General features: G+C 35.8%; 1 protein-coding gene across 1 annotated transcript in view; it reads left to right on the top strand.

Moving 5' to 3' along the window:
* Positions 1-6,225: 6,225 nt before the first annotated feature.
* Positions 6,226-13,317, top strand: part of LOC107659112 (myotubularin-related protein 13-like) — a gene marked incomplete at its 5' end in the record, with an annotated part of 78,644 nt that continues 71,552 nt past the window's right edge. The window contains 5 exons of the mRNA XM_016447939.1: positions 6,226-6,358; positions 6,705-6,813; positions 6,938-7,051; positions 10,394-10,471; positions 10,750-10,863. Coding sequence (XP_016303425.1) covers positions 6,226-6,358; positions 6,705-6,813; positions 6,938-7,051; positions 10,394-10,471; positions 10,750-10,863 — 548 coding nt within the window. The remainder of the gene's footprint in view (positions 6,359-6,704; positions 6,814-6,937; positions 7,052-10,393; positions 10,472-10,749; positions 10,864-13,317) is intronic.

Genomic DNA, 13,317 nt, shown 5'->3' with positions numbered 1-13,317 from the left:
TCTGACTATCGTCGATACACGATACTATCGTCTATCGGCACAACCGTAGTGGATGTATTGGCAGTAGCAAGTCTCAGTACTTGCTCTGCCGCAGCAGCAGCGTAGCAGATCTATTCCGCCAAGACCAAATACATTAACATTGTCATGTACAACTAGAGAGAGTTGTCATGACAGAAATATATATGTACAATATAATATGATAATTTTAAATCATTTAAAATAAAATGATCAAATTGTGTATGTGTGTGTATCTAGGTTATTTTTGTAAATGAAAAATAAAAACTAAGACGAAAATGATTGATCAAAAAACATTTTCGTAAACCGAAATAAAATAAAAATATCAAAATAACTGAAAACGAAACAAAACTAACAACAGTTATTGAAAAACTAACTGAAATAAAATAATAATTATCAAAAATAAATAATCGTTTTCGTAATCATTACCCCATTGCGTAAAAATATATGAGCCGTGTGGCGGTTTAGGGAAATAGCTACCTGTAAATGGTGCATCATGATTGTGAGGTTATCTGACGGAGAGACGCAAAGCAGTTTAAAGCAGAGTCCTGCACTGGTCCTGTTTGGTAAACTCGCACCAGCAGTACTTTGACATGTCATGTCATGTGGCCAAGTATGGTGACCCATACTCGGAATTAGTGCTCTGCATTTACCCATCCAAAGTGCACACACACAGCAGTGAACACACACACACCGTGAACACACACCCGGAGCAGTGGGCAGCCATTTATGCTGCGGCGCCCGGGGAGCAGTTGGGGGTTCGGTGCCTTGCTCAAGGGCACCTCAGTCGTGGTATTGAGGGTGGGAGAGAGCGCTGTACATTCACTCCCCCCACCTACAATCCCTACCGGTACGAGACTCGAACCCGCAACCTTTGGGTTATGAGTCCGTCTCTCTAACCATTAGGGTACTCCCAACCCGTTATCCGACAGCAGCACTAATTTAATTCTGTACCCGACCCATTTGACATAAAGACCGCAACACGAACGGCACTCGCATTAAATCTACTACATTAGGTAGGCAAAATTATTTATTTTCTCATGAAGCCTAACACAAGAAATCAAACCAACTTTAGGCATTCTAAGTTTGTGCTTTGAAGAAAAATAGACAAGCCGCGCAACATGGTAATTAACAGAAAAAAATAAAAATATTAAATTACATATACATACACTACCATTCAAACATTTGTGGTCGGTAAGATTACCAAACAAATAAAAAAAAAAATAAATAAGATTAGAAGTAAAATAGTAATATTGTGAAATGTTATTACAGTTTAAAAGAACTGTTTTCTATTTTGATATTTTTTTAAGTCGAATTTATTCCTGTGATCAAACTGAATTTTCAGCATCATTACTCCAGTCTTCAGTGTAACATGATCCTTCAAATATCATTTTAATATGCTGACTTGCTGCTCAAGATTTCTTATTGCATTTACTACATTTCTTATTATAAGTGTTAAAAACAGATTTACTGCTTAATATTTTTTGTAGACGCTGTGTTACATTTTCTTTAGGATTTTTTGAGGAGTGGAAAGTTTATTCCATTCCTCAAAAAAAAGCATTTATTTGAAATAGAATCGTATGTCTTCACTGTCACTTCTGATCAATTTAATGTGTCCCTGCTGAATAAAACTATAATTTTTTTCAAAAAGAAAGAAATATATATCCACCAGTCCCAAGTTCAGTTAAAATGACAAATATGCATTCCTATAATGGTTAATTACTATTCTATCATTAAAAGTTCCATTATTAAATAATTATTGATTATCATAATATCATATATTATATTGCTTGACTGACTGACGTTAATAGTGTACTTTCAGATATATATAAAAAAAAAGAATTATATATGAATTATATATATATATATATATATGTATATATATATAGAGAGAGAGAGAGAAAATATGTTTTACTGGAATTTCTGCTTTTTCTCAGACCACATTCAAGTAAAAGACAAAAACATTATCTCATGCTTTCCAAGATGTCTCAAGACATCTGTGAGAAACAAACGACCTTCCTGGATGCCTGTCAAGATCATTAGTACCTGCTCTTTGTCCTGCAATAGAAAGTTCACAAGTGGGTTTGTAAGACGGCCGTAGTCTTTGACCCAGCAGGGAAGAAAACACCATCCCAAATACCATTCTGTGTGCATGGTCTCTGATAAGAGCATCATGTCAATGTCTCATCCTCCCAGATACGCAGCACTTCTGGGACTGATCTTAAAGTTACCCAAGCCTGTAATATCCAAGCAACATGCCGACCTACATGAGCTAATAAAAATGTCATCTTGAACTCTTTGTATAATTTATGCTCTACCTCATCTCCATTGTTCTCCTCTGTGAATCAACAACAGATTTATCAATGATCAGGCCTCTCTGGCTCAGAGCTTGTCCTTGGTTAGACTGCATATTTTCAGATGGGTTATGTCAACATTAGTAACCTATAAAAAGCTGCATTCTAAAATGCTGTTCTTGTCTGCCATTCATTTATGCTTTGCCATGGATTCACGCACTTGTTTCGTCTTTTGTGTGGCAATAATGTCTTGAACATTACGCTCAGCTTCAGGTGCTTTTCAAAAGCGTTTCCTCTCGCAGGCTGTAAAAGGACATCATTGCCAATAACTTTATCCACACTTCCTTTGTCTTAGAGTGAGGCCTGTCTGCGTGGCCATCTGTGCAGTTTTAGGTTGTTTTAATCTAGTTATTTATTAATTTTATACCGTTGGATAAAGTATAAAATAGTAATGATCTTATAAAGTAGACAAATGAGCATCTGGCTCAAGGCTGCAGTGGTAGATGAATATGATATTTAAAGGGATAGTTCACCCAAAAATGAAAATTCTTCATTTACTCACCCTCAAGTTGTTGGTAACCAAACAAGTTGACATTAGCCATTGACATCCATAGTATGGAAATAGAAAAATATAATGGAAGTCAATGGCTACCATCAACTATTTGCTTGCCAGCATTCTTCAGAATATCTTCTTTTGTGTCCAACAGCTGAAAGAAATTCATACAGGTTTGGAAAAACTTGAGGATGAGTAAATGGTGACCAAATGTTCATTTTTGGCTAAACTATCCCTTTAAATACCATGTCTATTAAGCCAGATGCTCATTTGTCTACCTTTTAAGATCATTACTATTTTATGCTTTATCCAATGATGTATAATTAAAAAAAAATAGATTAAAACAGGCTAAATTTAAGCTAATATTAAGTAACATACATTTTAGACACAATATTGTCGAAATCCAGTTCCAAAAGAGTTACAAACAGAATCACAGCAGAACACAGTGGTGCTTTGTTCTTGAATAATTCAGCATTTTTTAACGAATCGCCTGAGTCAGTGATTTGGTGACCCATTCCTTTAGTTTCATATGTAAAGTAAAATTACAATTTTTCCAGCATTTCATTGTTCTGCACTGTAAAAATGATACCCAGTGTGCATTCAACACGTTTTGTATTTAAAAAAAATATTTTATAACATTATATATGCAGTTGTTAACATCTAAATGCCACTTCATAAGCAGCTTCTATACCACCTCTGCAGTGCAACGATGCATTTCGCTGATTTCATTTGATTGGTAACAGCTCTATAATGTCTTATTCTCATTGCATTGAATAAATAAAAAAATTTAAATGAAAGGGGACACAGGTTAGAAAGTTGCCTTTATGAAGGTACAAAAAAATGCCTCTGGAAATCGATTTAAATATCACCCCTTAATGCAACAGTTCTGGAAAAGTTTCTGTCACTGCTTATAGGTTTGAGATTATTTTTCAGTTTTTATCCTGCAAAGTGTCTTCCATTTTGCTGTTATAGAAATGGCCACCCTACCTAAAATAAAGGAACATGTTTGCCATAATAAAGCTCAGTGATTATTGTTTGCAGCTTTTTCTGTATCTCTCTGTGCATGGGTCAGAAATGTGTAGCCGTTCCAAAAGATAAGTCAGTGTCACAAGGTCAAGAAGAAGGTCAAGAAGAGTTTTACTGGATGGTTTGCAAACAAGATTATGAAATGTGTTGTTGTATTTTTGGGGCAGAAGATGACACTGAGATTCCAAGGAACGTTCAGAAGCAACTATGTAGTCGTTGCTGTAGGCACCCTAGCAACCGCATAGCAACATGCTAGAATCCACTCAGACCATGACGATTCAGCATGTCACACATGACTTGTTGCGTTTCTAAAACAGGTCGAATGGAATGACAAGTATGCAATTGACTTCATGTTCTTAAATATTTAATCCTCTCTTTGCTCATTGTTGGACAGACAGTGTGAATTTTCATATCTTGTTCCTGTTTATTGGTGCATATCAGAGTTTGACACAGACATAATGGGAACGCTGACCCCAGCAGCGCTGCGGATACATCTGTTAATGGCTGGCTGTCTCCGTTTCTGCCGAGCTTGTGATTAATAGCCTCAGTGGTATGTTGATGACAAACAAAAACAGGAACTGTAAACTTTTATCTCTTGCTCTCTTCTCCGATTCCCGTTGAGGAGTTTGCTGTATAATTTATGTCGCCATTACATACTTGCCATTTTCTGCTTTTTTTTGCATCATCATGCTAGAGACAGATATGCAAATTAATAACACCCGCTGATAGCATTGTTTATTTGCATGCGTTCTTGGTGTTGTTTTAGCACCAGATCCACTGATGGAATTACGTAAAAGAATGGAAACAAGCCCAGATTTTTCCAGATCCCAGTTTGAACACACTGATAACGACCAGAGGCTTGTACATTATCTTGTTTATTTTACAGCTACTTGCCAAATAAGTTAATAAAATCATGAACATGCATTGCTTTTATTATTTTACATGTAGATTAACTTAAAAATCCTCCTAAAAAACAGTCTTTTATAGCAGTAGCCCAAGAAACAAGATTAAGAGTGCAGCAATATACACTGAACAAAATTATAAACGCTACACTTTTGTTTTTGCCCCCATTTTTCATGAGCTGAACTCAAAGATCTAAGACTTTTTCTATGTACACAAAAGGCCTATTTCTCTCAAATATTGTTCACAAATCTGTCTAAATCTGTGTTAGTGAGCACTTCTCCTTTGCCGAGATAATCCATCCACCTCACAGGTGTGGCATATCAAGATGCTGATTAGACAGCATGATTATTGCACAGGTGTGCCTTAGGCTGGCCACAATAAAAGGCCACTCTAAAATGTGCAGTTTTACTGTATTGGGGGGTCCGAAAACCAGTCAGTATCTGGTGTGACCACCATTTGCCTCACGCAGTGCAACACATCTCCTTCGCATAGAGTTGATCAGGTTGTTGATTGTGGCCTGTGGAATGTTGGTCCACTCCTCTTCAATGGCTGTGCGAAGTTGCTGGATATTGGCAGGAACTGGAACACGCTGTCGTATACGCCAGTGTATTATTATTATTATTAACTTACAACCTTTTTAATGGACTAGTTTGCTAACTTGTTTGGAAGGAACATCTATGCTATGATGGTACATCTATTTTATTTTTAAAAAAATTCCCGCTCTATTTTTCCTCAAAGTTCTCTCTCATCCAGCTTTTTGGTTTATACTTACTATAAAATGAATCCTGAATTTAGTTTTTACTTGCTATTAATACTTAATTTAGTTTACTAAATTAAGCAGTAAAAATCAAGGTCTGTTCATTCTTTATGTAGCACTTTGTTTTATACTCACTATAAAAAAAAATAAACGTGAGGTAAACTGTTAGTTCTCTCTCGTCCAGCTTTTTGTTTTATACTTGAGTTTTATTTATTAATTTTTTTTGGCTTTTGCTTGTCCTCAATATGAGTCATTTATCATTTCATTAAATTTGTATTTTTATTTAAACAGCAAAAAAATCAACTTTTTTTAAGTGATAATCTGTTAGTTCTCTCTCGTCCAGCTTTTTGTTTAATACTCACAATAAAATTAAGCTTGAATTTTGTTTAGTAACAGTTAGTGGCTTTTGCTTGTCCCCAGTGGGTATCAATTATTATTTCATAAAATTTGCACTTTTATTACATTAAATAATAAAAACAAGCGGTAATAATCAAGATCTAAGATAATCTGAATGATAATATGATGTTTTTTGATATATCGCAATATATTGTATGTATGTATCAGTGTAAGTATTGTACTGTGAGGTAGCAGACAGTGCCCAGGTAATAATCTTTGAAGTGTTAGAAGTGGTTTAAAAAAAATCATTCATGCGTTTGTGGTGTTTTTATATGTTCCAGGAATCCAGAATGTTCTTAGTCTCTTCTGTGCGGTTCTGACAGAGCACAAGGTTTTGTTCCACTCTTCCAGTTATCAGAGACTAGGAGAGGCCTGCCGTGCCTTAGAGTCCCTCATGTTTCCTCTTAAGTACAGGTGGGTCAACAACATTGACTGTTACTGATATACCCAGAATAATTGACCTTCACTTGCCTTGATAACACCATCTTATTTCATTAGCTACATTATTAGCAAATCTAGTTCAAGCGAAGTGCATTGCATAAAAACTAGGACAACTGCTATATCAAATCATGCCCGCCAAAAAAAGCTTGAATTAATGTGTCCTCTTCAGAAATGATAAGCGTGTAATTTTGCAAATCGCTCTATTTTTAGTGTCTTTTGCAACAGTATGTACTATTTTTGTGCTCGGTATGTAATAAGAAAAGTCTCGAGATTGCTCGACGTGATGATTGTGGTTGCCTAACTCTCATCTGGACCACAGCTACCCCTACATTCCCATCCTCCCATCTCGACTGCTGGAGGTGTTGAGCTCGCCTACGCCCTTTATCATCGGAGTGCACTCCATGTTCCAGAGTGAGATCCAAGAGCTGGTGAGCTCAAGGCCTTACAGAAAAGCATATTTCAGTCTGCCTTAAAACAGGTGGTCAGATTCTGGTAACGATGCTCCGTGACTCATTCAGTAATTTCTGATCAGGTTTTGGTTTCTGTTTACAGCTCGATGTGGTCATTGCTGACCTTGACGGAGGAACAATTAAAATACCGGAGTGTATACACCTCTCCCAGCTCCCCGAACCCCTGTTGCACAATACTCAAAAAGCACTGTCCATGGTAAAAAATACACTTTGTACACACACATTATGGTGTCATGTAATTTGTTTACTGTGCAGCTTGGGTTGCATTTAAGTAGACATAGCATGCATATGTTTTTTTATTATTATTTTAAACATTTGCAAAAAAAACACCCTAAAAATATATATAGTATGTTAAAATACTTTTTAACATTTGAAGAAACCCTTAACCCCGAATATAAAAGCTTCACCTGTCCTACACCACTGTGCTTTGGACCCGTGTTGCTCTTAAAGACGTTGAGGAGGGGGCTTTTACTTTTTTAAGATTATACAATTTAAGTCTTACGTATTGTTGCTGTCCAATGAAAAACACTCATTTCTGCTTTTGGTAATGTTGACTTTTACCATAGACAGAATGCACTCTCTTTCTACTGTTTGAATTGTTAAATTCCATTAAAAGGGATTTATAATCAGGTTATCTGTATAACTATTATCTCGGTTGGCCTTGAAAAGTGAATGTCTAAACTAGGGTTGTGCCGATAGATGATAGTATCATGTATCGATGATAGTCAGAGATATCACCTGTGGCTGATGCCTTTGACGATATCAAGATTATTATTATTATTATTAGGCTAGTATTATTTTCTAATTAATATTGGGGCTTAATCGTTCCATCATATTTCTTTTTATGAGTTTTTACAGTGTTGTGCGTTATAACCAATCACACATGATTCTGTTGAGTTTATGAATGCAATGGCCAATCAGAGGCTTTCAGATTAGTCATTGCTGAAGCACCGGAGTTTTGTTGAGTGCGTACACGCTTGCTGACTGAATTCTGCTCTCGCGTATTCTCTAATCATAAACAATAAAGTCCAGATGTACAGTACGTGTGACGTAAGTATAAGAGATTTATTCATCATACAGTGTAGACAGCTTCACTGATTATAACGGGAGTGTTATTTAAAAGTGCATAAGCTCGCTCTAGATTGATGTCAGTGATGTTCTTTGATAATGTAAATGCTCTTTGCTCGTTTTCTGTAGCTGCTGTTTGAATAACTGAGGAAATGTTAGTATAATTTAATAACTTGCAATGTATTTTATTAAATTGTTATAATGTTAAATACAAATTCAGTCATATTAAAAATATTTTATGACATGACATCCATATGCTACTTGACTAAAAAGATATAATGTGTAGATAATAGGCCAACATTAGGCTGCTTTAAGCCTTATCCTGGAGTTGGTTCACTCTCCAGCTGTGAAACTAAGTAAGTAAATAATTAAATAAATTAGCATGATAATATTATGTATCGGCGATCTCACAGGCTGACGATTGGACGATATGACTATGGAGCATATGTCTAAATTATGCATGTTCTGGTTTTCTTAGCTGTCTGTAGTTCAGGGGTCTCCAACCTTATTTCATTCAAGAGCTACCTTTTGAAAAATAAAAGTGACTGAGAGCTGCCTGTGTTATACAATACTTAAATCTCTTAGATAATGTATCAGTCCAAACTGTTATACACTGTATTATTAAAATGTGCTGGAAATGTTCAAAAATGATACACACAATGAAATCATTTCACGTTTTGTCGAAAACCAACAATTAAAATTAGCAGCCCTATGCACTTTTTGTCTGCATGAACACTGAAATAAAAACATTAAAAACAATGGCCAGATTTTAACCTAACAAAAAATATTCATAACATGCTATCTACTGACATGTACTACATGTTCAAATAAAGTTTTGGCCAAAAAAATTTTTATAAAATGAAACCCCACATTTCAGCCTTTAATTAAAATTTTTTCTTTTTTTCTTTTCTTTTCTTTTATGGAAAGGATGAGTCAGAATGTTAAATTATATTTTATCTGCTCCATAAACTGTTCTACATAAGTTAATATGCATTCTAAAAATCTCAACACTTCGGATGACAAGGTAGCCTATGTTCCATCGACCAGTTAAGTTTTACAACAAAAATTTGGTCTGATTTTTGCATTGGTTTGAACAAAAACAGCAGTCAGGCTGAATGAAAATGCAACTATACTGTCTGACAGCAGGTGGCGCTTAAGGAAAAGCAGAAATAGAGCTTTTTCCCAGTAACCACTGGAAACAAAGCTGCGCTGCGCTTATAAACACTGCTCTATTAGACATTACACAGTGGGAAGATGAAAAGCAAATGCCATTGAAACTTTTCTGAAGACAGTCGATTCCCTATTATGCATTCATGGAGTTCATTAAATCGCTTCATATAATTTCTCTCAGCAGTCTGCCTTCAGTCGTGTTTTCACACAAAACGAAACCTATGCAGAGTGTTGCGTCTGTGTGAGACTCAATTTTGCTCAACGCTGAGCAGTATTAACCATGAGTTTTTCAAATCACGATAATCAAATACGGGTTTAATAATAATTAAAATACTAAACGGGATACCTAAAATAACCTCACGGCTGATATGTCAAAATAAATAATTTGCATTGGAGGTGGTGGGACATCTTTCTATACTAGCTCACTCTGATTGGATGAAAAGTACGTCTTGGCGAGCTACCTCCAATCAGGTCACGAGCTACTGGCAGCTCGTGAGCAACAAGTTGGAGACCCCTGCTGTAGTTTATGCACTGCACCCAGAAAACACATCTCAAACTGATTTTGACCTAAAATAGTAAGTGAAAGCTCAGATTGTATTGAAAAATAAATTTTCAAACAATCAGTAATTAACAGAAAAAATAGTCATGCGACATTCTAACCCAAATTTACAGTCGAATTAAAATGTCTAACAGATGTGTAACGATAGAATTCTACTCATGGTGCCAAAAGCGACTAATTATATTGTTTTTGTTAATTTGGTAAGGTTGTTTATGAGGGGGAAAAATTATTTTCCATGCTCTTGAGGAATTTTTTTGGAGATATGTGTTTTTCTTCTGACACCAATGATGTGAAGATAAGATATGACTCAAGCCAGATCATACATACTTGAGCTCTTTAGATTTGGGCCAATAAACAACCACCTACAAACCATCCTGGACTCTAACAAGCACATAGCAAAGCCCTGGTAACCAACCACAACACCTTAATACCAAGGTGGCCAGGTTCGCAGAGAATTCCCCATTCCATTTTATTGAAAATTACTAGCTATTTCCATTTGCTTCCTCTAGTGTTGCAGAAAAACGTAATACTTCACTTTTAAATTGTCAAATTTCATAAACTTTCTTCTTCAGTAGCTAATCTGTACTTTCAACATATACATAACCTCTTGTGGTGTTTTTTTACACAGGTTTGAAAGATGATTCTGACTGGAGACATTCCATAAGCTATATTTGCACCATTTGTCTTGTTCCCTCAGATAGCGGGATATTTCCTCACTGTAAATACCTTCTTTGTCTGCAGGTTTTGCACCCAGATCTGGAAGGAGCAGATAATGCCTTCCCACCCCCTCGTTCTGCTCCATCCAACCTCAAACTGCTGGTAAGAGCCTCGTTTGTCTATTTTCGCTTTTACAATCTCGCAAGGTTACATAATGAATTTTGCTAAATGTGTGGCTGGCATTCGTGTGGCCAATATGCGAGTCTCTTACTGGGCCTTCAGGGGGCTGAAATATCTATTCATTAAAGGAGTTTGAACTCCCATCACGTACACAGTTTATTTTGAGGCGAGAACATTTTCATTCTGACTCATTCCATCCACATACGTTTATCTGGAATGTCTCTCAGTCGTTTCTATTCTGGCTTTCTTGTTTTTGGCAGGATAAGGAGGTGAGGGCTGTCTTCCTGCGCTTGTTTGCACAACTCTTCCAGGGCTACAGGTCCTGTCTGCAGCTCATTCGCATCCATTCCGAACCTTTGATTCACTTTCACAAGGTGAGAGCAGGGCGCTGATCTGCAACTTTATGATGTTAAACCTCATTTGCCGAGTAATTAGGCCCATCAGCTCACAAGCGATTAAAAGCAATTACTGTCATTGTGCCAGATCAGTCCAGTAAACCAGCAAAACACTTCTCAAGTGCATGCATAATGACTGTTCGAGAAGGATCTTCTTGCTAATTATGTCCAGGGTTTTCAGCGAGGGGTCCGAAACAGTTCAGTATGTGTTTGTGGACAGATATACATGATGATACAAATGTTTTATATATTTGAAAGTGTTTTCTCAAGTGTTTTCTTTATTTTTTCAAAAATGCAAATTTACTCACTCTCATGTTTCAAGGCCTCTATGAATTTATTCTGTGGAACACAAAAGGAGAAAAGCATTGGTCTCTCAGTGCATAGGAACCAAGCGCATTCAAGCATATAGGGATGGAAAAAACACTATGAAAATGTATCATGAACACAGACCATACAATGTATAAGCTATATTTCTTGTCTAATGAAGTTGAATGCTATGGCCACAATTTAAATCAAGACATTGCATGCAGATCCGTTGTACTGGTCAATCTTAAGATTTTGGGCTATTTTGCTTCAATAACTTGACTTGCTTTAGACAAGTGAAAAGAAAACATCAAAAATACACATTTAAGTCTTTATTTTATGACACTTTATCTATTTGCATCTGTAGATTTGATTTACCATACATACCTTTAAAGATATGTAAAAACCTTTAACAAAATTAACATTTTAAACCTGGCTTTATCCAGTGTTCAGATTTCTTTTCTGGAAAGTGTGCAAATTAATATATAATAATAATACATATTTAATTTGATAATGCCTCATTTGCGTATTGTAACATAAAATTGAATAAAACTTATAATACAAAACAATTGTCTTAATGTACTGTGATTAATCGACTGGAGAAGTGTATTATTATTATAAAAAAAATTGTTTTAACTTTTTTTACCCTATTCACATGTAGTGTTTTGATTGATTTAACAGAGTCTAGACCAGTTTTGAGAACCTGATCTACTGATCTACTAAAATATCAAAACAATGATTTGTTTATGAATATCCAAAAACCGTTCACAGTTTAGGTTCCTCAGTGTTTTGGCATCATGTTGACAAAGTTTGGTGTAAATCGTATGACAGCAATTGGAGGAGTATATAGAAAAATTATTTTTAAGTTTGAAGCGTTGCCATGGCATTCCCAACTCTTCATTTAAGATATCAAGAATCCCTTCATAGTTTTACATCGGCTGAGTTTTGATATTATTCTGATGAAATATGAAGCAAATCGAGTAAAAATAAGAGCGCGATTTCAAAGCATTTTTAAAATGTCACACTTCCTGCTGCCAGTTGGTGGCGCATTAACTTTAACTCATCATAGTCACATCTATGTGATCAGCCTCATACAACGAACAAACTGCTGAAGTTTCATCAAAATCAGTCAATGTATGCTGAAGTTATAACACACTTCCCGTTTGTCATTTTTCACCATAAATTCATCACCTCACCACGGCCAAACCATTCGAAATATTAAAAATCCCTTCGCAATTTTGCATCCTCAGTGTCTTGAGATCATGTCGACCGAGTTTTTCAAACAATCCACTAGGGGTGTCCCCGACTAAGGATTTTCATAGTCGAATAGGAATTTTCGAATCTTGCTGATATTCAACTGATAGTCGAATCATACGTTTGGGGGCGGGGCAAAATACATTACCAAGAGTCAAGTCAGACATTCGACAGTCATAATTACGTTAACACACAGGGACAATGTGTTACGGACGCCTCGCAGATACAAAAGGGGGAAAAAAATTTGTATGTTGTGATTAAAAGATAGTTAACATTAAACGTCAGCTAAACACTAAGAATTCACAAAAATTTTTTACAATAGTGCTCTCATTATAACGTTATGTATATGACAGTAGTTATTAATGTTCTGCATTTCTGTTTTGAGCTGCGCGCGCTGAAGGTGACCAGTAGAATGAAGCATTTGATAGCAGGTTTTTAATCAATGGGATTTAACTCATCATTTATCTCATATAGAATACGCTTCGTTATTTATACAACATAACGTTAATATGACGACTTATAGGCTATCTGCACAAAATGCCCCGAATGAATGAGTTTGTGCGGCTCTGAATTAACTCCTTTTGTGGATGCGTTCTTCACGCAACAACGTGCAGAAACACAGCAACTAAACTAAAAAAATTCACAGCGTTTTATTATAATAGTGTTCTCATTATAATTATGTATGACAGACCCAGTCATAGTTATTAATATTCTGCATTGTTGTTTGTCCTGCTCGCACTGGCGCTGAATAGATAATCACCGTAGTACTACAATGAAGCACTTTATTGCAGTGCAACTCAACTAAATGCATCCTATACGAGATAAATAATATATACACGATATATATAAACCGGCTGAAATGTTTTGAAATCACTT

The sequence above is a fragment of the Sinocyclocheilus anshuiensis genome, unplaced genomic scaffold (genome assembly GCF_001515605.1).
Source record: "Sinocyclocheilus anshuiensis isolate Anshui unplaced genomic scaffold, SAMN03320099.WGS_v1.1 scaffold87, whole genome shotgun sequence".
NCBI lineage: Eukaryota > Metazoa > Chordata > Actinopteri > Cypriniformes > Cyprinidae > Sinocyclocheilus > Sinocyclocheilus anshuiensis.
The sequence above is the reverse complement of the archived record's forward strand: the minus strand, read 5'-3'. Positions and strand labels throughout refer to the sequence as shown.